Genomic DNA, 23,034 nt, shown 5'->3' with positions numbered 1-23,034 from the left:
TGGTGCTCAATAAATGCCCATTGACTGAGCTGAGCAAGTCCTAAGCTGATGCAAGACAAACTGCTGACAGCTGGATTTTCTTCTATAGTTTGTCTTCTATTTATAGAGGAGGAAGTCAAGAAAAGTTAGCTCTCTTTGAAGTCACACTGGAACTCAAGTTTCTCAACATATAAACCAACAGTAGCTGCATATAATCATTCCATGCTGATAAAGTGAAATTTATATTTACCATACTTTCCTAGATGGATGGCTTAAAAAGGCAGCAATAAGTAATGTCTTGCTAATGACTGGTCTTAAAAATTAAATATTAAGAGAGTAATGCTTTATTTGAGAAGGCATGGATTGGAAAGATATATAATGAGTCAGTCTGGCCTGTTTCTGTTCACATCATTCATGAGGTAACGGGTGTTTTTACCAGGCAAACTCCAATTATCAGTGACCCAGACGAGTCTGCCGGTTCATATGCTCCAACAAAACCAATTACTATTATGCCAAAAGCAACAGAGTATTGTATAACTGGCACGCAGAGATCTGATTTTTCTCATTTCTGTTTATATGGGGCACACAGTAGTAAACACAACTAATTTGGTTTGAAATTTGCAAGAGGTGGTGTCTCATAAACTTCTGTAGAACAAGTATGTAAACATTTAACCAGTGGCTCTTGATTCTGAAATAAATCTCATTTCTAAACCCCAGGAGTTGGCATTATGATGGCAATGTCAGAACTGAAGGGAGACACTGTAACCTCAAGAACACTTCATTAACGGTGACCTCAGGAAAAGTCATAGAAAAATGAATTCCCATAATCTCACCATATTAATATTAGCTACAGGACACAACCTGGCAGATGATATGTATGTTTTCAATACATCTAAAGAGAGATTAGTTCCTGGGATACCAAAAGACCAGAAAAACCATTCTCTAACATAAACCCAGCTAGAGAGGACCCCACACAGCTCACTTTTATCCTCACCTTGACTCTGGTCCACAGTTCACATTTATCTCTCTGCCACCACATTTTAAGTAGGTGACAAGTGCAGAGTCAGTTCAAACAGTGAAGGTTTTGTTGCAAATCTTTTTGTAATGGAGATAGTGAGTCTGAAGAAGGCTGAGCATTTTCATCAACAGAAGGATTCTTGAAGTTCTTTGCCTTTTTAAATCATGACTACAAGTCCTATCCAAGACATTCATACTCTAGAAAAACATCTTCTAAGTAAACGAAATGCACCAAGGAAACTTACCTCACTCCCCTGACAGAAGAAGCACTAAAATTCCACTCATGTATACCTTTCTAGAACACAGGGGAAGAACAACAACAACAAAGGGTGAGTCATCCAAATGAAAATAACATAACAGTAATTTTGTTTTATTACTTTTTAAAAATATACACAGAGTCATTTTTCCTGGTGCATAATTCTTCACAGACAAACTATCCGGATGGAAACTGCAGTTCATTCTCAAGCCACAAGGGTGATATTTACTCTACTTAATAATTTCTGTACTTCAATAAAACAGCTTCCAAGAGAACCTAGGAGAATTAGTCTCATTAAATTCTAAAACTTGATTTTTAGCAGATTAACATAATAACTGTAGAGCCTGAAATTTTCAAGTAAAAAACCCAGTGATCAAAAAAAAAAAAAAAACCCAGTGATCAAGGTAATTCAATTATTATAGTCGAGCGATATTTCTTTTCTGAGAAAGAAAAACATTAATTTGAATAAAATCTCTTCAAGGTTTAAAGATAATTACTTCTGAATTATCTTTAGTTACATTTTCTAACTAAAATGGTGGTTCTATTTCTTCAGAAAATAGTTCAGCAAGTAGGTATGTGTGTAGACACATGTATATGGTCTCCATCATTGCTACAATGTGTCGTTACCTAATTTATGCAAAAGTCAATATGCTAATAAAGTTTAAACATAAGACATTTAATTATCATATGATAAACATGGATGATTTACAGGGCCAAGGTGAAAAAAAAATGTGGGAATTTATTTCTTGAGCTTATTACTAAATCTGAGTTAAAATTAGTATTAAATTCATATGTATCTAAATTAAATAAATGACAAGCTAGATGGCATTCCCTATAAAAATATTTGTGACAACAATATATTGAATAGAATTAATAACATAAATATTTTTCTGGAAATAAAGGAGTTGATACATGTGTTGTAGTCAAGTCTGTATTGTACTGTTTTGTAGTCAATTCTGATTGCAGTTCAAATACTGTATTGTAGTCAATTCTGATTGCAGTTCAATTCTGTAAATGTAAAACAACCAGGGAAACAAGCTCTTATCCACCCACTTAAAATACTGCCAGAGGCTGAGGTCTTGGCTGGGCTAGTGAAATGGGTAATGAAGCCCATGGCTCTGAGATGGTCCAGAACTCTCCTTTTGGCCAAAGCAACTCAAAAAGCCACAATTTATATCCACAGCACCTAGTTCTTTGCTAGAGCCATGCAACTTAAAAATAGATCCTCTCAAACCTGAAGTAGATTTACTAAAAAACTACTTTCAATGCACATCAGTCAGGTCATGGGGATGCGACCTGAATTAACACAGAGCAAATGTTGCTGTGCACGAGGCCCAGAGAGGGCAGAGACCACAGAAAGGTACTCATGGAATGCAGCTTTCTTAACAGGAGTACAGAGGGACTTAAATTAAAACAGCAGCCGGCAGCTTCAGCTGGTAATTTGGAAAGTTGCTTCTAAATCCTGTCGGCCTCAGGTGACCTTCTAAAAATATGTGACCCAAGAGCTGCAGCTGTTACCTGCACACTCCTTGCATACAATGCCGCCTTATCCTCAGAGCCTGCAACTGAGCTGCTTTCTAAGGGCATCCCCAGGATCAGGAGGTGGGGTTGAGTACGGAGCCGGCAGGGCAGTGTATAAACCTGCGACGGAACACAGCAACTGACAAACACCTGCAAGACAGCCCTGGTAAAATCTATCCTCCATCAGCCCTGTTCTGGGAACAGCCGAGGAGAGATTTCCCAGATTGACTGGGCTGGTTTTGTAGGAAAGAAGTAGAGCATTTCCAGAATTTTAGGTTCCTGGAAGGTTGTGAGTGTTGCCAGCAAATGTTCCATTTCAGTGGTGCAAAGCCCAGGGCCTGAGATGGAGTGATCTGGGATGAGGAGTCCTCTCTCCCCACCTCCCTTGCCTCTCACCACAGAGAGGCGCTGGTGAGCTATAAAAGCCAACAGGTAAGGTCTTCTGGGTCCGTGTGGGAATCAGGGGAAAAGGGCAGAGCAGAGGCAGAACTGGAGTGATAATTAACCCCAACAAGCCCCAAACCAACACTCAACCTAATCCAGTCAGCACAAGCACCATTTTCTTGGAACTGGTTAGCCTCAGATCCTATGCCCCAGGTAGGGCAAGAATGAAGACAAGGAGTTAATACTGAGCTAAGATGGTAGGAATTCCTGTGTTTTGTTCAGGTTCAGGTGGCAAGGTTTAGGGACAGTGAAACTGATTCCTTAAATCGGCCATGGTAAGCCCATTTCTCTTGCTGGTGATTGCCTTAGGCATGGACATGTGATGTAACTTTTGGTCCAGGGGAAAGGCCCTAACCTTCTCTGGATGCTGTCCACATGAAGTGATGCTTGGAGTTGCTATTTAAGACCACAAGAGAAAAAACAAGAGTACATAGAGAAGCCAACCAGAATTATGACACTGTTAAGCCACTGAAATTACCCCCAGAATGATCTACCTCAGAAGTTCTTGTAATATGGGACAATGTTTCCTTATTACTTAAGCCACTTTTAGTTGGGAATTTTGTAGTTAAAAACTTCCTTGATGGGGGCTTCCCTGGTGGCGCAGTGGTTGAGAATCTGCCTGCCAATGCAGGGGACACGGGTTCGAGCCCTGGTCTGGGAAGATCCCACATGCCGCGGAGCAACTGGGCCCGTGAGCCACAATTACTGAGCCTGCGCGTCTGGAGCCTGTGCTCCGCAACGGGAGAGGCCGCGACAGTGAGAGGCCCACGCACCGTGATGAAGAGTGGCCCCCGCTTGCCACAACTGGAGAAAGCCCTCGCACAGAAACGAAGACCCAACACAGCCATAAATAAAAATAAATAAAAATAAATAAAACAAACAAACAAACAAAAAAAAACTTCCTTGATGGATGAGAGCATCATATCATCAAAATCTAGAATCTGGGATTAATATATTCCCCTAAGAAATTTCCTGGGTCTTCTCTGAGTGGCCACTGGTTGGAGCTGGAGTGAGGGAGGGGAGTCAACACTAAGTCCTCCACTGGGACCCTGCGACCTTGGCCTGAGAAGCCACCAGATAGGCCAGGAGTGCTTAGCTTCAAACCTCAAAGGAGGGGAATTCTAAATAACAATGATTTAAAATATCTTGCAAATAACTTCTCTCTTCCTCAGTCTAGATTTTTCTTTCATGTATTCATGCAGACTTTCTTCAAGCACCAACTTACTTTAAGCAGCAACCAGGGAGAGCTGTTAAAAGACTGGGATTTCAATTAATTTGCCCCTGACCATAGAGTAACTCTCGAAGACTCCCTGAACTCTTGGGACTTGGTATAATGACCTTAAAGTTTTGAAAATTGCAATATAAAGTATATACTAGCTCGTATAACTGTTCATCCCACATTTTAGAATGAAAATACTGAGAGAGGGAGTAAAGAAGTAAATATGATAAATGAAAAGCAACATTCTGTTGTTCCACTTTCAGAGGAAAAAAATTAAACATTCTATGACCAAAAACTCCACTTCCTGTTTAACAGTAAGACCTATTAAACCTGTTGCTTATCTGTTATTTAATTATAGCCATTACAGTTGCTTTAAACTAATAAAATAATAACAAAGTTATCTTCATTGCTTGTCCTCATTCCAGTTATATCACTTCTATTTTAAAAAACAGAGAAAATGGCAGTGGTAATGAACACACTATGGATAGAAGGAGGGTTTGCAAAGAAACTGACAAGAATTTAAAATGGAAACAGATTGATTTAAGAAAGCTTACATTTTTGAACAAGGACTATTTTTAGCACTAAAGGTAATAGGCAGTGGGGACAATGCAAATGTAATATTTCTTGATCAAAAGATGGTAAAAATGGAAGCAGGACAATTCACAGCCTAAATCTATAAATCTTCTTAATGTACTAATTTATATCCTAATATACTTCTTAGCATAATATAAAAATTGTCTCTACAATTGTCACAAAACATAAGAGAATCAAAACAAGGCTAACTGTATTGAACATAGAACCTCCAGAAAAAGAAAATAATAACAACTGGAAATAGTACTCTTTTTCCAAAAGTTTCTGGCTTACTTTCTCTTCTTTTTGTGCCTTCCAAATAACTTCTGGCTCTCCACTCACCCTCAGGGCCTGGCTAATCGCTAATTCCTTTAGCCCCATTCTGTTTCCAAGTGTCCTTGGATAACCTTGCTTTTCCCAATCAAGCTTCTGAAAATCTCTCCCAGCTAATAACGTTCATGTCTCTAACCTCTCTTGGTTTTGTAGTTTCAAGTGGATGGCTACTCTACTTCTGCTTATGAGAACAAGTATGCATATAATTTAAAATAATGTAAATAAGACAGTGTGTACTTTAAAACAAGGTTAATGAGATGCAAATAGATAGTTATATTAGTCATTATCAATTTCGTCATGATGGCATGACTCCAAGTGGAGTAGAGACTGGAGGTTCCAAGGACCCCCTCCTTCGGTTCAATTAATTTACCAGAGCCTCTGTCCCCTCCCTGGAAGTCAGGGGTGTGGGGATGAAAGTTTCAATCCTCTAATCAACTGGTTGGTTCCCCTGGCAACCAGACCCCATCCTTAGGTGGTTTCCAAACATCACCTCATTAACATAACAAAAGACACCTCTGTGGCTCTCAGCACCCAGGAAATTCAAGGGTTTTAGGAACTCTGTGGCAGAAACAGGGACTAAGATCAAATATATATATTTCTTACTATAAATTGCAATATCACAGTTCCCTAATATAACACGAACAACCTCCCAAATGATTGCTGCCATGTCATCTAAGGAGAAGAGCAGGGTTAAATTCTGGGCTTTCAATGTTAGGGTTTGCGTACTGCCGCCATTTTATTACTGTTGTTGTTACTGTTGTTAAAATACACTCAGCATTTATTATATGCCAGGCTCTGTGCAATATACTCTACCTACATTATTTTGATTAATTTTCACAACTTTTGAGGTGGATATTATTATTATTATTCCATTCCACAGAGGAGAACACCGCAGCTTGGAGATGCCATGTTGCCCAAGGGATTTGAGCCCAGGTCTGTTGACTCAAAGACATTTCAAAAAACTGACATTGACATTTTAAAACACTGCAACCCCATACCCTCAAATAGACTTCCTCATTCCCTTTTCTGCTTTATTTCCCGCTCTTCACCATTTAATATGCCTATATCCTTTATTTATTTGTTTATCTTCTGGCTCCCTGAGTAGAAGGTAAACTCTTGGGCAGGAATCTGGCCTATTTTGTATACACGTTTCCCTCGTGCTTAACACAGAGCCTGGTAGTGCCTGTCACAGACTAAGTGCTCCATAAAGATTTGTTGAGTGCACGGATGATGTTTAAGGAAAATGACAAGGGTATTTTACAAAGTAATTACAAAAAAACCCCACAAAACTACTTTGCCGCAAAACTCCTCATTTCTGTGGTTTATCCTATGGACTGGAATCAGCTCTTGAAAAGCTTCTATTTTTTAAAAATAGTAGGATGATTTGTACATGCATTAAAACTGATGAAATACAGAAACGTAAGGATTATCCAAATGATGGTTATGAGTGGAAATGAGAGCATTTAAGATTCTTTTGAAAACCAGTGGCAGCGCAGCCCACCTCATGTTATACCCAGCGCATAAGTCAGTGGCTAACCTGAAATGTAGCAGCTACTCTTATAACCAACCGCCGAGATGCAATTATAACTCTAATCATACCAGTGTAAGACTAGAAATAGCGTTATTCTGACAGGCTTCCTAGAATTAAGATATGAATCTTTTAAATCATATATTTTAAGTATCAGGTCTTTGGCACATAATTTAATTTATAGCATGAATTTGCAAAACAGAAACAATCCCATTTTGGGTGCCCTTTGGAGGGCTATGCCATCTACAATAAAAATCCAAACAGTTGAATTATATTTTATTAAGTGAGTGAAATCCATAACCAAAATTTAACAGTTTCTATATTACAGAATGTATTTATGCCAAGATAAATACACAGGAAGCTATTTCTTCTTAACTAATGCAGATATTTGCTGGAATATATAAATGCCTGAAGGGTCTAAAGTCCTTTGCTACGAATGCTCTTGTCTTAATAATTGCACAATTTACCTTGTCATCAGGAAGTACGTGCCAGATAGATATTGTCTTTTCCTCCACTTCATTGTTGAGAGACAAATACGAAGGTTGATAGATTTTGGTTGGTTCTAATATTAATACCTTGAAAATATAAGGCTAATATTAGTGACTTAAGATTTAAGCCATTTAGAGCTGTTATAACAACACTGCACTGACACAGGAGATTAACGGATGAGGCTGAGTCCAATGCTGGAGTAAAACCATTTTAACTCCTGATTGTTGCTACCCCTATGAGTCCTTTGAGCATTTTATGGTATTAAACAATTATTATAAATTCCAATAATGCATCACCTTTCATTGCTAAAGAAATTAGAAATAAATTTTTGAAATCCATATGTTGGTTTGCTATCCCCAGGGAATCTACTAATGAGATATATATATATATATATATATATATATATATATATATATATATATATTCAAAAACTTTTGTTTTATCTTACAATCAATACAGAATCTTTTATTTTAGTTTTTTAAATTTTTTTATAATTGATTTACAATGTTTCAGGTGTACAGCAAAGTGATTCAGTTACACATAGATACATATCTATTCTTTTTCATATTCTTTTCCCATAATCTATTTCTATAAATATAAATGTGTCAAAGAAAGGCAGAAATGTGGTAAAACTAATAATTCTGTGCACAGAAAAGATTCCATATATAGAGTGTCACATACTTATTTTTGATTTTCTGCGGCCACACCTTATCATAAAGATGTAGTAGTATGGTTTTCATACCCTTATAAACGGATTGAGAAATGATTTTGATTATTATTGAAAGAGTTTTATATATAAACCAAAGAAGTGAACGTAGTTGTATGAAATAATAAAATGTTTCTGCACTGCCTTCAAGATAAGACCGGTATCTTTAATAATGATTTATTTAACTTTGTGAGAGAAAGAGAAAAATAAAACTTGCTCCTGTTTTGGAGATATATGAGGGATATATGACAAGTGAGATGAGAATCTCCATCAAAAGACTGGATGATGTATTATATTATTGCTAATATCTCATATTAGGAGCAAATAACATTAAAATGCCAAACGTGCCCTGATTTCAAAGGTGCTACAGATATTACCTATTTGTACAGACACTTAAAGGCACCTATCTAGCTCAAAATTTCTGTGCAGTCTTAAGTAGAAATACTTGGAAAGAAAAGAAAATACGTAACACTCAGAGAAACTGGAATATTTCTTTTTCTTTAAGTTAAGGTACAGAGAACTAGAGAAAGGGGATTAGAAAGACAAAATTTTCTTTACTCGAGCATAAAAAACTTTAAGGGCATAAAGAATTCTTGGCCAGGCTCTAGCTATGAAAATAAGATGGCATGTATCAAAATCAACACACAGTAAGAGCCCACTGGGGAACATAGTCTGATTCAGAACCATACTGTGTGAATCAAGGTCCAAATTCCCATCAACAGACAGCTAAGTGGCACCAATTAATAATAATGAAAATCATTAATATTCAATCTGAATTTGGCAGAAATGGTGTTCTCAAATCTAAGTATCCCAGTGTTTGTGAAATTAAAACGAATAATAGGGAATAAAAGGTGGGTTTCCCAAAATCGCACCCAAGTCACTCCACTGACAATGAGAACATCCCTTGTTCCCTAATGACGTGGCCTGCTATCTAACATTAGAAAAGCACAGCACAGATTATCTCCTGTATTCTTAAATGATGGTGGTATTGTCTCAAATATTTCTAATAGATAAAATCTGAACTATGTGTTTCTTATCTTGAGATAAGGAATAAAAACTGGTTGCAATAATTATTCTCTAATGCTCGCTGAGCCCTTTGAACTGGCCTTGAAACGACAAAATGTGAAGAACTTGTAGCACGTATTGTGGATGTCACAGAAAGCCTGAGAAAAGACAAGAAAAAAGGAGGCAATTTGACAAAACCAGCAAGATACAACTTCCTAGAGAGTATACACATTCTTGCTTTTAGTTTCTAGTCTTTTATATTGGTTAACATTACAATTAACGGCTAACTTCTGAAGTGTGAAGGAAGACAGCAAGGCCTGTAAACTCTAAAGAGCAGATATTAAGTAGAGGTACATATCTAAGCTCCTATAGTGCCTGTGAAAGCACCACCTCCTCTTCTTCTTGCCTGACATTAAGTGATGGGTTGATGGTCTCCAATGTAGGAAGGAAAGAAAATATACACAGAAGAGAGGTCAGGAAAAAGAATAAATCAACCTGAACTCAAATAATAATAAACGATGGGCCCTTTCATTTCCCAAAGAAACTTCTGTCTCTTTTCTTTTGCCCAGGGTCACACTTATTTCTTGGAAGCATGAGAATGGATATGGTAGTGAGATAAATGGAGACAATTCAATTAAATATTTTCTTTTTTTTTTTTGTATTTTATTTTTATACAGCAGGTTCTTATCCTTTTTATACATATTAGTGTATACATGTCAATCCCAAAATCCCAATCCATCACACCACCACTGCCGCCTCCCCCACCCTGCTTTCCCCCCTTGGTGTCCATACGTTTGTTCTCTACATCTGTGTCTCTATTTCTGCCCTGCAAACCGGGTCATCTGTACCATTTTTCTAGCTTCCACATATATGCGATAATATACAATATTTGTTTTTCTCTTTCTGACTTCACTCTGTATGACAGTCTCTAGATTTATTCACGTCTCCACAAATGACCCAATTTCGTTCCTTTTTATGGCTGAGTAATATTCCATTCTATATAGGTACAACATCTTCTTTATCCATTCATCTGTCGATGGGCATTTAGGTTGCTTCCATGACCTGGCTATTGTAAATAGTGCTGCAATGAACACTGTGGTGCATGTGTCTTTTTGAATTATGGTTTTCTCTGGATATATGCCCAGTAGTGGGATTGCTGGGTCATATGGTAATTCAATTTATAGTTTTTTAAGGAACCTCCATACTGTTTTCCATGGTGGCTGTATCAATTCACAGTCTCACCAACAGTGCAAGAGGGTTCCCTTTTTTCCACACCCTCTCCAGCATTTGTTGCTTGTAGATTTTCTGATGATGCACAATCTAACTGGTGTGAGGTGATAACTCATTGTAGCTTTGATTTGCATTTCTGTAATAATTAGTGATGTTGAGCAGCTTTTCATGTGCATCTTGGCCATCTGTATGTCTTCTTTGGAGAGATGTCTATTTAGGTCTTCTGCCCATTTTTTAATTGGGTTGTTTGTTTTTTAATATTGAGCTGCATGAGCTGTTTATATATTTTGGAGATTAATCCTTTGTCCATTGATTCATTTGCAAATATTTCTCCCATTCAGAGGGTTGCCTTTTCATCTTGTTTATAGTATCCTTTGCTGTGCAAAAGCATTTAAGTTTCATTAGGTCCCATTTGTTTATTTTTGTTTTTATTTTCATTTCTCTAGGAGGTGGGTCAAAAAAGATCTTGCTGTGATTTATGTCAAAGAGTGTACTACCTATGTTTTCCTCTAAGAGTTTTATAGTGTCCGGTCTTACATTTAGGTCTTTAATCCATTTTGAGTTTATTTTTGTGTATGGTGTTAGGGAGTGTTCTAATTTCATTCTTTTACATGTAGCTGTCCAGTTTTCCCAGCACGACTTATTGAAGACACTCTGTTTTCTCCATTGCATATCCTTGCCTCCTTTGTCATAGATTAGTTGACCATAGGTGAATGGGTTTACCTCTGGGCTTTCTATCCTGTTCCATTGATTTATATTTGCTTTTGTGCCAGTACCATATTGTCTTGATTACTGTAGCTTTGTAGTATAGTCTGAAGTCAGGCAGTCTGATTCCTCTGGCTCCATTATTTTCCCTCAAGACTGCTTTGGCTATTCGGGGTCTTTTGTGTCTCCATACAAATTTTAAGATTTTTTGTTCTAGTTCTGTAAAAAATGCCATTGGTAATTTGATAGAGATTGCATTGAATCTGTAGATTGCTTTGGGTAGTATAGTCATTTTCACAATATTGATTCTTCCAATCCAAGAACATGGTATATCTCTCCATCTGTTTGTGTCATCTTTGATTTCTTTCATCAGTGTCTTATAGTTTTCTGCATACAGGTCTTTTGTCTCCCTAGGTAGGTTTATTCCTAGGTATTTTATTCTTTTTGTTGCAATGGTAAATGGGAGTGTTTCCTTAATTTCTCTTTCAGATTTTTCATCATTAGTTTGTAGGAATGCAAGAGATTTCTGTGCATTAATTTTGTATCCTGCAACTTTACCAAATTCATTGATTAGCTCTAGTAGTTTTCTGGTGGCATCTTTAGGATTCTCTATGTATACTATCATGTCATCTGTGAAGAGTGATAGTTTTACTTTTTCTTTTCCAATCTGTATTCCTTTTATTTCTTTTTCTTCTCTGATTGCTGTGGCTAGGACTTCCAAAACTATGTTGAATAATAGCAGTGAGAGTGGACATCCTTTCCTTGTTCCTGATCTTAGAAGAAATGCTTTCAGTTTTTCACCATTGAGAATGATGTTTGCTGTGGATTTCTCATATATGGCTTTTACTATGTTGAGGTAGGTTCCCTCTATGCCCACTTTCTGGATAGTTTTTATCAAAAATGGGTGTTCGGACTTCCTTGGTGGCGCAGTGGTTAAGAATCTGCCTGCCAATGCAGGGGGACACATGTTCGAGCCCTGGTCTGGGAAGATCCCACATGCCGCGGAGCAACTAAGCCTGTGCGCCATAACTACTGAGCCTGCGCTCTAGAGCCTGTGAGCCACAACTACTGAAGCCCGCGCGCCTAGAGCATGTGCTCCGCAACAATGCAATGAGAAGCTTGAGCACCGCAATGAAGAGTAGCCCCCGCTCGCTGCAACTAGAGAAAGCCTGCGCACAGCAGCGAAGATCCAACGCAGCCATAAATAAATAAATAAATAAGTAAATTTATTTAAAAAAAAAGGGTGTTGAATTTTGTCAAAAGCTTTTTCTGCATCTATTGAGATGTTCATATGGTTTTTATTCTTCAGTTTGTTAATATGCTGTATCACATTGATTGATTTGCATATATTGAAGAATTCTTGCATCCCTGGGTTAAATCCCACTTGATCATGGTATATGATACTTTTAATGTGTTGTTAGATTCTGTTTGCTAGTATTTTGTTGAGGATTTTTGCATCTATATTACTCAGCAATATCGGTCTGTAATCTTCTTTTCTTGTAGCATCCTTGTCTGGTTTTGGTATCAGGATGATGGTGGCCTCGTAGAATGAGTTTGGGAGTCTTCCTTCCTCTGCAATTTTTTGGAAGAGTTTGAGAAGGATGGGTGTTAATTCTTCTCTAAATGTTTGATAGAATTCACCTGTGAAGCCATCTGGTTCTGGACTTTTGTTTGTTGGAAGATTTTTGATCACAGCTTCAATTTCAATACTTGTGATTGGTCTGTTCATATTTTCTATTTCTTCCTGGTTCAGTCTTGGAAGGTTATACCTTTCTAAGAATTTGTCCGTTTCTTCCAGGTTGTCCATTTTACTGGAATAGAATTGCTTGTAGTAGTCTCTTAGGATGCTTTGTATTTCTGTGGTGTCTGTTGTAACTTCTCCTTTTTCATTTCTAGTTTTATTGATTTGAGTCCTCTCCCTCTTTTTCTTGATGAGTCTGGCTAAAGGTTTATCAATTTTGCTTCTCAGTGAGCCAGCTTTCAGTTTTATTGATCTTTGGTATTGTTTTTTTTGTTTCTATTTCATTTATTTCTGCTCTGATCTTTATGATTTCTTTCCATCTACTAACTTTGGGTTTTGTTTGTTCTTCTTTCTCTAGTTCCTTTAGGTGTAAGGTTAGATTGTTTATTTGAGATTTTTCTTTTTTCTTGAGGTAGGCTTGTATAGCTATAAACTTTCCTCTTAGAACTGCTTTTGCTGCATCTCATAGGTTTTGGATCGTCGTGTTTTCATTGTCATTTGTCTCTAGGTATTTTTTGATTTCCTCCTTGATTTTTTCAGTGATCTCTTGGTTATTTAGTAACGTATTGTTTAGCCTCCATGTGTTTGTGTTTTTTATGGTTTTCTCCCTGTTATTCATTTCTAATCTCATAGCGCTTTGGTCGGGAAAGATGTTTGATATGATTTCCATTTTCTTAAATCTACCAAGGCTTGATTTGTGACCCAAGGTGTGATCTATCCTAGAGAATGTTCCCTGTGCACTTGAGAAGAAAGTGTAATCTGCTATTTTCGGATGGAATGTCCCATAAATATCAATTAAATCTATTTGGTCTACTGTGTCATTTTAAGCTTGTGTTTCCTTATTAATTTTCTGTCTGGATGATCTGTCCATTGGTGTAAGTGAGGTGTTAAAGTCCCCCACTACCACTGGGTTACTGTCAATTTCCTCTTTTATAGGTGTTAGCATTTGCCTTATGTATTGAAGTGCTCCTATGTTGGGTGCATATATATTTATAATTGTTGTATCTTCTTCTTGGATTGATCCCTTGATCATTATGTAGTGTCCTTCCTTGTCTCTTGCAACATTGTCTATTTTAAAGTCTCTTTTATCTGATATGAGTATTGCTACTCCAGCTTTCTTTTGATTTCCATTTGCATGGAATATCTTTTTCCATCCCCTCACTTTCAGTCTGAATGTGTCCCTAGGTCTGAAGTGGGTCTCTTGTAGACAGCATATATATGGGTCTTGTTTTTGCATCCATTCAGCAAGCCTGTGTCTTTTGGTTGGAGCACTTAACCTGTTCACATTTAAGGTAATTATCCATATGTATGTTGCTGTTACCATTTTCTTAATTGTTTTGGGTTTGTTTTTGTAGGTCCTTTTCTTCTCTTGTGTTTCCCACTTAGAGAAGTTTCTTTAGCATTTGTTGTAGAGCTGGTTTGGTGGTGCTGAATTCTCTTAGCTTTTGCTTGTCTGTAAAGCTTTGGATTTCTCCATCGAATCTGAATGACAGCCTTGCCAGGTAGAGTAATTTTGGTTGTAGGTTCTTCCCTTTCATCACTTTAAATATATTGTGCCGCTCCCTTCTGGGTTGTAGAGTTTCTGCTGAGAAATAAGCTATTAACCTTATGGGAGTTCCCTTGTATATTATTTGTCATTTTTCCCTTGTTGCTTTTAATAATTTTTCTTTATCTTTAATTTTTGTCAGTTTGATTACTATGTGTCTTGGCATGTTTCTCCTTGGGTTTATCCTGCCTGGGACTCTCTGCACCTCCTGGACTTGGGTGGCTATTTCCTTTCCCATGTTAGGGAAGTTTTTGACTATAAGCTGTTCAAATATTTTCTTGTGTCCTTTCTCTCTCTCTTCTCCTTCTGGGACCCCTATAACGCGAATGTTGGTGTGTTTAATGTTGTCCCAGAGGTCTCAGGCTGTCTTCATTTCTTTTCACTCTTTTTTCTTTATTCTGTTCTGCAGCTGTGAATTCTACCATTCTGTCTTCCAGGTCACTTATCCGTTCTTCTGCCTCAGTTATTCTGCTACTGATTCCTTCTAGTGTCTTTTTCATGTCAGTTATTGTACTCTTCATCTCTGTTTGCTCTTTAATTCTTCTAGGTGTTTGTTCTTTAATTCTTCTAGGTCTTTGTTGAACATTTCTTACATCTGCTTGACCTTTGCCTACATTCTTTTTCCGAGGTCCTGGATCATCTTCACTATCATTATTCTGAATTCTTTTTCTGGAAGGTTGCCTATCTCCACTTCATTTAATTGTTTTCCTGGGGTTTTATCTTGTTCCTTCCTCTGGTACATAGTCTTCTGCCTTTTCATTGGCTATCTTTCTGTGAATGTGATTTTCGTTCTACAGGCTGCAGGACTCTAGTTCTTCTTGCTTCTGCTGTGCCCTCTGGTGGATGAGGCTATCTAAGGGGCTTGTGCAAGCTTCCTGATGGGAGGGACTGGTGGTGGGTAGAGCTGGGTGTTGCTCTGGTGGGCAAAGCTCTGTAAACCTTTAATCTGCTTGTCTGCTAATGGGTGGGGCTGAGTTCCCTCCCTGTTGATTGTTTGGCCTGAGGAACCCAGCACTGGAGGCTACAGGCTCTTTGGTGGGGCTAATGGCAGCCTTGAGGAGGGCTCCTGCCAAGGAGTACTTCCCGGAACTTCTGCTGCCAGTGTCCTTGTCCTCATGGTGAGAGAGAGCCACCCCCTGCCTCTGCAGGAGACCCTCCAACACTAGCAGGTAGGTCTGGTTCAGTCTCCTATGGGGTCACTGCTCCTTCCCCCTGGGTCCTGATGCGCACACTACTTTGTGTGCCCTCCAAGAGTGGAGTCTCTGTTTCCTCCAGTCCTGTCGAAGTCCTGCAATCAAATCCCGCTAGCCTTCAAAGTCTGAAGTCTGTCTCATATGCTTTCATTACCAGACTAGTTCCAACAATAATATTTGTCCATATAGGTCAAGAAATAGTTATTTCAAACTGACATTGGATCACCCTTTAAACCCTTAAACTAACACTTAGCTTCAAAGTAGATTACTTCTCAATAATATTCACACCAGTATCATTATTTGTTACGTGGTCCATTATGGAGTTCTCAATATGATACATACACTCAGATCCCTACATTAATTGGTTCTTCAAAGGAATCTGGGAACTCCTCCTCCTGTTGCTGGACCCCCAGGTTGGGAAGCCTGACGTGGGGCTCAGAACCTTCACTCCAGTGGGTGGGCTTCTGTGGTATAATTGTTCTCCATTTTTGAGTCACCTACCCAGCAGTTATGGGATTTGATTTTATTGTGATTGTGCCACTCCTACCATCTCATTGTGGCTTCTCCTTTGTCTTTGGATGTGGGGTATCTTTTTTGGTGAGTTCCAGTGTCTTCCTGTTGATGATTGTTCAGCAGTTTATTGTGATTCTGGTGCTTTGGCAAGAGGGAGTGCTCGCACATCCTTCAACTCTGCCATCTTGACCCAATCTCCCCTAAATATTTTCTAATATAAGTAACCTGGTCAAACCCACTTCCAAAGAAGGATAACGTAATCACCCCAATCAAGACCTATCACAGCCTTCACAAGTGTGAGCTACAGAAGCTGCTACTCTAAGGACACAAAGAGTTATAGTGACTGACGCAGAACCACAGGCACTAGAAGCTTGCCTTTCTCTATGCAGTAGAGCATGGGCAGCAAATTCCAGTGATTTCAGGGAGTGAGTGGAAAAGGTGAGTGAGTGAAGCAGGATGAATGGGACTGTAATTGACCTCTTAAATGGTAGCATCCAGTTGGCTCAGGAGATTGCTGCTTTTGGAGAATGCAGTTACGAATTCCCCATCCCTTTAATTTTTCAAGAGTAGTTAAAGATCTGGATTTGTATGTGAATTCTCCTTATTTTTCATTTGATGTTTTATAAACTTTATTTTTCAGCTGAATACTCCACCTTTCCATCCATTTTGTCCATCTTTTCCTTTATTTTCCTTAAAATCGTATTATACTTATGTGACGTCCTTACCTGGGAACTACAACATGAGAATCACCTTGGGGAATACCTCTATTGGCTGGTTTTAGCTCTTATTATGTCACTTTTTCCTGCTCCTTAGAATGTCTAGTAATCTTTAATACATCTGAATGACACTTTGCAGAGGCTCAGGATAATATCTTTCCAAAGTTTTTTTGTTTTTGGTTTTTTTTTCATCTACATAACAGTTAAATTATCAGTGTATGATCTTGATCCTATCAAGGCATACTTTTATTCCAGCTTTGTTTTAGTTTTGCCTTTACTTGTAAAGCATGGGCTCTATACTCTCAACTAGATGCTTTGTGGACCACAGTCTGGGCTCAAAGTCTAACATCTTATCCCTGCATTATTCATGCTCTGGAATCTCTGCAGACTTGTCAGCCTTCCAAAAGATGCTCTCTGCCACTTCTGGTCCTGATCTCCTAATCAGCAAGGGAACTTACCTTGATAAAGTTTATTTAAGCCATGTAGGTTTCATCCAAAACCCAATTTTAATCAAATATTGGGACTGGAATTTGTGTTTATTCAGGGCGTGCTTACTCCTCATTCACACCATCGAGGAGGTGCCCTAGGGCTCAAGGGAAATACACAGGCAGAATCCTGGGGCTCACTCTTCAAGGCTCCCCCTTCTCCAACACCCTGTCCCTCATATTCCAGCTGTCTTAGGATCCTGAACACTGATCCTTGCCAGTGCTGCCTAGGGAGAAGCCACTTCCTTGGGCTGCAGCCAGAAAAATCATCTTAGTGAAAAAAGAGCAGGTGAAGGTGGGACTCAGCTCTAGTACCTCCCCTCTCAAGGATGGCAGCCCTCACATGATTGCTGTTTAATGCCTGCAAACAGTTGTTTTATATATTTTGGTGGTTTCCTTTGATAAGTTGTAAAATGTGCTTTCCCAAGAAGAGATTATCTCAGATTTTACAGCAATTTATAGCAGTATCAAGACCAATTACTCCCTCACAGCCAGCACAGAAGGTTCAACTCTCTTCATTTTTAAATGTTGGCAACAAATTCTTCTCTTTTTCTTAAATCACTGAGTGGTCTTTTAAACATATGAACTTAATCATGTGCATAAACTTACGCATAATAAGAGAAATACTAACTCAAACGACCCCAATAGGCCATTTTTCATCTATACATTTAGCAAAAGTACAAATCTGATAAATACACTTGTTTGGAGAGACTTTGTGAAAGCAGGTAGTTTCATATATTGCCAGTGGGAATGTCAATTGATATCATCCCTGCAGAAAGCAACATGTAATATGAATCTATTCCACTTCTGGGAATTTATCCTACACATACATTTGCACACATGCAAAATGGCAGAGGTACAATGGTGTCTTGTGTTAATTTGCATTTTTTGGCTACCTAGTGAGGTTACTTACCTTTTCATAGGATTTGACCATTTTTCTGTTTCTCTTGCTTATCAGTCTGTAGGAGTTGTTTTTGTTTGTTTGTGTTTGTTTTGTTTTTTTGCATATTCAACAAATTGATCCTTTTGCAGCACTAGTATTAAATATTCTCTCCCTATCTAGCATTTGCCATGTTTATGGTGGGTTTTTTTTTAAGGTGAACAAAAACTTGAATTTTTAATGAAACCAAATTGGTCAATGTTTGCCTTTGGGGCTTATAGGTCCCTTTGTTGCTTAAGAAAGCCTCTCTTTCCTGGAGTATATACCTATATTCTCCTAGCTTCTCTCTTATTATTTTCTGGTTTTATTTTTTTTACATTCACCTTGTGACAGTAAAGTAATTTAAATTAGCTCAGTGGTTACCTCTCATATGAGTGGTTTCCTCTCATAGCCAACTTTCTTAGTCCATCAACAGTTGATTAAATACTTCAGTTCTGTGCTGTCTTCTTTCACTACCACGTTTACTACCATCAGAGCACCAGCTAAAGGCAAGCTGCCAGCTCACTCTGAGATAAGTATTTTCCTAGACTACACATTATCTAGGCTAGAAAATAGAGTGAAGTGTTTTAGTTTGAAAGGCTTTTCAACTAAAGATCCTGCTGAGCTTACGGCTTCATCTGGAAGCAAGAGTAAAGGAAGAGAGTTAATGCCAGTGATGGATTTAATTAAATGAAACATTTGATCCTACCAACAAGAACTAGAAAACAAGATTTTATAGAAAGAATTGAAAAAAAAAAAAATTGAGAGTTGTCACCACCTCTGAGTATGAAAGACTGAGACAAAGAGAGCTCAAAACAGAGAGATTTATGGCATCACTTTGACATGGGAAGAGATCTGTGTACACAGTCAGTTGCCAGTGATTCTTGAATTGGATGCTAAAGCTATATTGCTTTGCATGGTATTCCAAGAACTATCGGTATGGGGATGGCACCAGCTGAGATGGACAATATATTTTTAAAGTGTGTGTGTGTGTGTGTGTGTGTGTGTGTGTGTGATACATTTAAATGTGTAAATTTGATAGAGACTAGCCAAAATGAATGGCAGACCAGAACCTATAAGGCATCATTTCCCATCCTCTAAAGCACTGTAAAAAGTGACTGGGGGACTTCCCTGGTGGCGCAATGGTTAAGAATCCTCCTGCCAATGCAGGGGACACGGGTTCAAGCCCTGGTCCGGGAAGATCCCACATGTGCGGAGCACCTAAGCCCGTGCCACAACTACTGAGCCCGCATACCGCAACTACTGAAGCCCGTGCGCTGGGAGCCTGTGCTCCACAACAAGAGAAGCCACCACAGTGAGAAGCCTGCGCACCGCAACGAAGAGTAGTCCCTGCTCGCCGCAACTAGAGAAAGCCTGTGCACAGCAACAAAGACCCAACACAGCCATAAATAAAACAAACAAATAAATAAATTTATAAAAAAAAAAAAAAAAAAAAAGTGACTGGGGACACCGCATCTAACTCTGACCCACATGGGTAGTAAGTGGTAGTGATGGAGTAACAATGCAGGTGAGCCTGACACTTTTCACCACAATAATGTTGCTGATATTGATGTTGACAATGTCAACAAAACTGTAGTATGAATGAAAAACAGCCATTCATCTCGTCTGAAGAGATATTCTGACTTCCTGAGCTAAGAGATAATCTTTTCTTGGGAAAGCACATGTTACAACTTATCAAAGGAAACCAACAAGTTTCATGGCAAAAACATGAAAATGTATCTTATTTCTCTGATTGTGAGAAGTTATTTTTAAAAATAAGCTAAAGCAAACCAATTTGTAGAAAATAAATATATTAACCAGATGACCATCTTCATTTTAGGGCATGAAAACCAGCAGATTAATACAGTCACAATCACAAGTGCAAGATGTTCTTTAAATAAAGGAAACAAAACATAAATGTCCTTAGAGTTACGTGAAGAGTACTTACTGGAAACCTAACTACAGTGACATCTGTCTTTGTGGACTCAACCAGGAAGTCCATCCAGAAGTCCACAAGCTCCTGCTTGGCCACGGGCTGTTCTGAAGTCAGTTTCACAAAATGCTTGTATATCAAAATTGTCTCTACAATAGACTTGAGGTACCTAAAAAAATCAAAAGATATGACACATAATAAGCAAATTTAGAACCACCTGTTCCATCTATCCCAGTCTTACTCTGTAAATGTAATTTAAATATGGCATTAATAATTATGCATGCCAAGTCACTAAACTTTATTATTTGTTATATGTCATGTACTATCACGTTATCTCACTTAAATCTCACAAAAATTCAGTAAAGTAGGCCATTTTACCTCCATTGTAAAGATGAGGAAACTGAGGTTTAGACAGCTTAAGTAACTTGGACTGAACAATACATCTACTTAAAACATGACTTTTAAAGTAATGCCTATTCTATTCAAGAAAAGGGTTAATGCATTTGTTTTAAAATATGCTCCCTTGAGAAAGCTTTTCTAAGTAGACCGATCATAAGGGATATTATTTTGCTCTAAAGTAACTCAGCTCATATATATTATACAAATATCCTCAAACCTTAAGACAGATGGTGCCTCAAAGGAAAAAGTCAGGAAAAAATGAGGAGCAAGATAATTATACGAGATAATGGGTAAGCAAGCACTTTGTAAACTACAAACATGAGAGTTAACATTAAGTTAATGGAAACAAAGCATTGTTTTGTGGTTGTTATTACTATTGCATAAAATAACGTCTGTTTTCTTATCAACAGAGGCCAAGACACCTCAGACCAAAGCTCTTTATACCCATGCTTCAGTCTCCTCTTCAGCCATCATCGGAATGGTCGTCATAAAGAAATAACCAACTTGGCTGCATGTAACGTGTGCATTTATTGGTTCAGTTATTTTCATGCCATTTGCTGAATGCCTGCCGTCGACATGCTACTGACAGTACAGCCCTGTCCTCAAGCTGCACACGGTGTTGAGGAGACAGAAATGTAACAGGTATTATAGCACCATGAAATAAATGCCCACGGAGCTGTAACTCACAGAGATACGACTAACAAAAGTCATACAGTCAGTATCAATAGAGATATGACTAAAGAACGACGGAAACACGAAAGAAGAAAATTTCCGGAGATGAAAGAATCACAGTGTATGTAACAACATCCACCATCGTCTCTCTGGGTGTGGGGAAGGGGTTTAGGCCAGCATGTGATTTATGAGCTGATGTGATTTGCGAGTGTTCCCCAGGTGGAGAAGAGGGCTGGAAGACGACGCTCAGTGTGTGCTGAGACACAATGGCATGACGTCAGAAACTGGCGTGTTCAGAGTAAATAGAGATCAGCGTAAACCTAGGGGTGTGACAACGGCTGAGGTTTAATGACTAAGGGCAAACCTTGTTTGCCACGCCAAGGAGGTGGACTTTATCCCTTAGGCTGTGAGGAGCCATTAAACTACTCTGATTTAAAGATTTCAGTGGAGGGGAAGGGTCACACGTGCACTTTAGAAAGATCACTATGGGAGCAACGCTGGGGAGGATTTGCTAATAAAGGAGATCTGAATGTGAGGAAATGCTTTAAGAAGCCATGAACGTCTACCATGGTGGGAATTTCCTCAAATGGTCCCTCTGATGAAAAGAAGTCAGTGGCCTGAGCTCTGAGCACTCTGAGCCTTTCTTGATATCACAGTTAACCTTTAAAAGTCTTTTCAGCTAATGGTCAATCATTACATGTGATGCACGATAAAATTAGCATTTAAAAAAACAGTCCTAAATGCAGATGGAATTTTGTTTTCATCTCTCCAATTACCACATCCATAGTGATGAGACTTGGGTACATCCCAAGAAAAATTTGAAATTAGAAAAACACACATAATACAGGAAACATCTAAATGTGTCAGTAAACCCTGAGTAACAAGAAGTGAAAATCAAGAATGAGAATTCCAAAAGTGAGATTAGGTCATGAAGGAAACAAAGGGCACATGTTTGGAGCAGAGGCTGGGAAGGCTGAGATGGAAGCTTGTGAATCTGCTGATTAGAGTTGCAGGTGTAAAATTCGAGGCTTTTGCACGATTCAAGTGGGTGACACTGGCCAACCTAGGCTAGCAGGTTGGTCAGTGTGATGGAAAGGCTAAGCTCGGTGGCCAGTGGACACACCTGTGTCCAAAGTCATCAGAACCTACATATAACACATTTTATTTACGAGCATCAATCACTTTTTCCTCTAGATTCTGCATTTTATTCTCTAAGCAAATAAAATCCCCTAATTGTCAGTTCAACAGATTTAACAATTTAGAAACAAGTGATAGGAGCTTTTATCAAAAATAACTGTACAAACACCTAACAATTTACTATTACCATGCAGGTGTCTTCAGTTTAAAAAGCTTTTCAGATGCTTGAATGACTCTCAAGTGGTCATTGGCCAGGACACTTGCTCCCAGGAAAAATCCAACTTCCCAGTAGCTCTGGAGCTTTTCCAAGTTTCCCTTTTTACCAAGAAGGCTACTGAGCTTCACCCCTAGAAGATGAATAGGAAGAATAACTTTACAACACATGGCAGGCAGGCAGAGCTGGCGTTTTATTAAAAAGCAAAACTAAGCTTTCATTCCTCCTTTCAGATTAAAATAGTTTTGTTAAGTTTCTGATTCTAAAAAGGGCTTAAGTTCACTGTAAAAAAAAAAAAAAAAAAGTGGACAAATCAGAAAGGTACACAGAAGCAAGTGAAAATTTCCCTCAATTTGAAAACCACAAAATAACTGCCAGTGTCACACTGATGTACATCATTCTAGAATTTTTATATATGCATAAATTAAAAGGTGATAACACTCAACCTCTTGCTGTGTAACCTCCTTCTTTCCCTTACTACATCATGGATTCTTTAGTTACTTGAAAGGGAAATGTGCTGAAATTCTATCCATCAGTTGAAGTATAAATGTATACAGTATATAT

The 23,034-nt window shown here is 38.4% G+C and overlaps 1 protein-coding gene across 3 annotated transcripts in view; it reads right to left on the bottom strand.

The window, feature by feature from the left end:
* The window catches only part of MAP3K5 (mitogen-activated protein kinase kinase kinase 5), a 221,842-nt gene that overhangs the window by 67,941 nt on the left and 130,867 nt on the right, over positions 1-23,034 (bottom strand). For all 3 annotated transcript variants that reach the window (XM_007190926.3, XM_028168712.2, XM_007190925.3), the window contains 4 exons: positions 22,444-22,603; positions 20,064-20,217; positions 7,335-7,442; positions 1,242-1,291 (listed from right to left, as the gene is read on the bottom strand). In XM_007190926.3, coding sequence (XP_007190988.2) covers positions 1,242-1,291; positions 7,335-7,442; positions 20,064-20,217; positions 22,444-22,603 — 472 coding nt within the window. The remainder of the gene's footprint in view (positions 1-1,241; positions 1,292-7,334; positions 7,443-20,063; positions 20,218-22,443; positions 22,604-23,034) is intronic.

The sequence above is a fragment of the Balaenoptera acutorostrata genome, chromosome 14, assembly GCF_949987535.1.
Source record: "Balaenoptera acutorostrata chromosome 14, mBalAcu1.1, whole genome shotgun sequence".
NCBI lineage: Eukaryota > Metazoa > Chordata > Mammalia > Artiodactyla > Balaenopteridae > Balaenoptera > Balaenoptera acutorostrata.
Note: the sequence above shows the minus strand (reverse complement) of the source record. Positions and strands in the feature narration are given on the sequence as shown.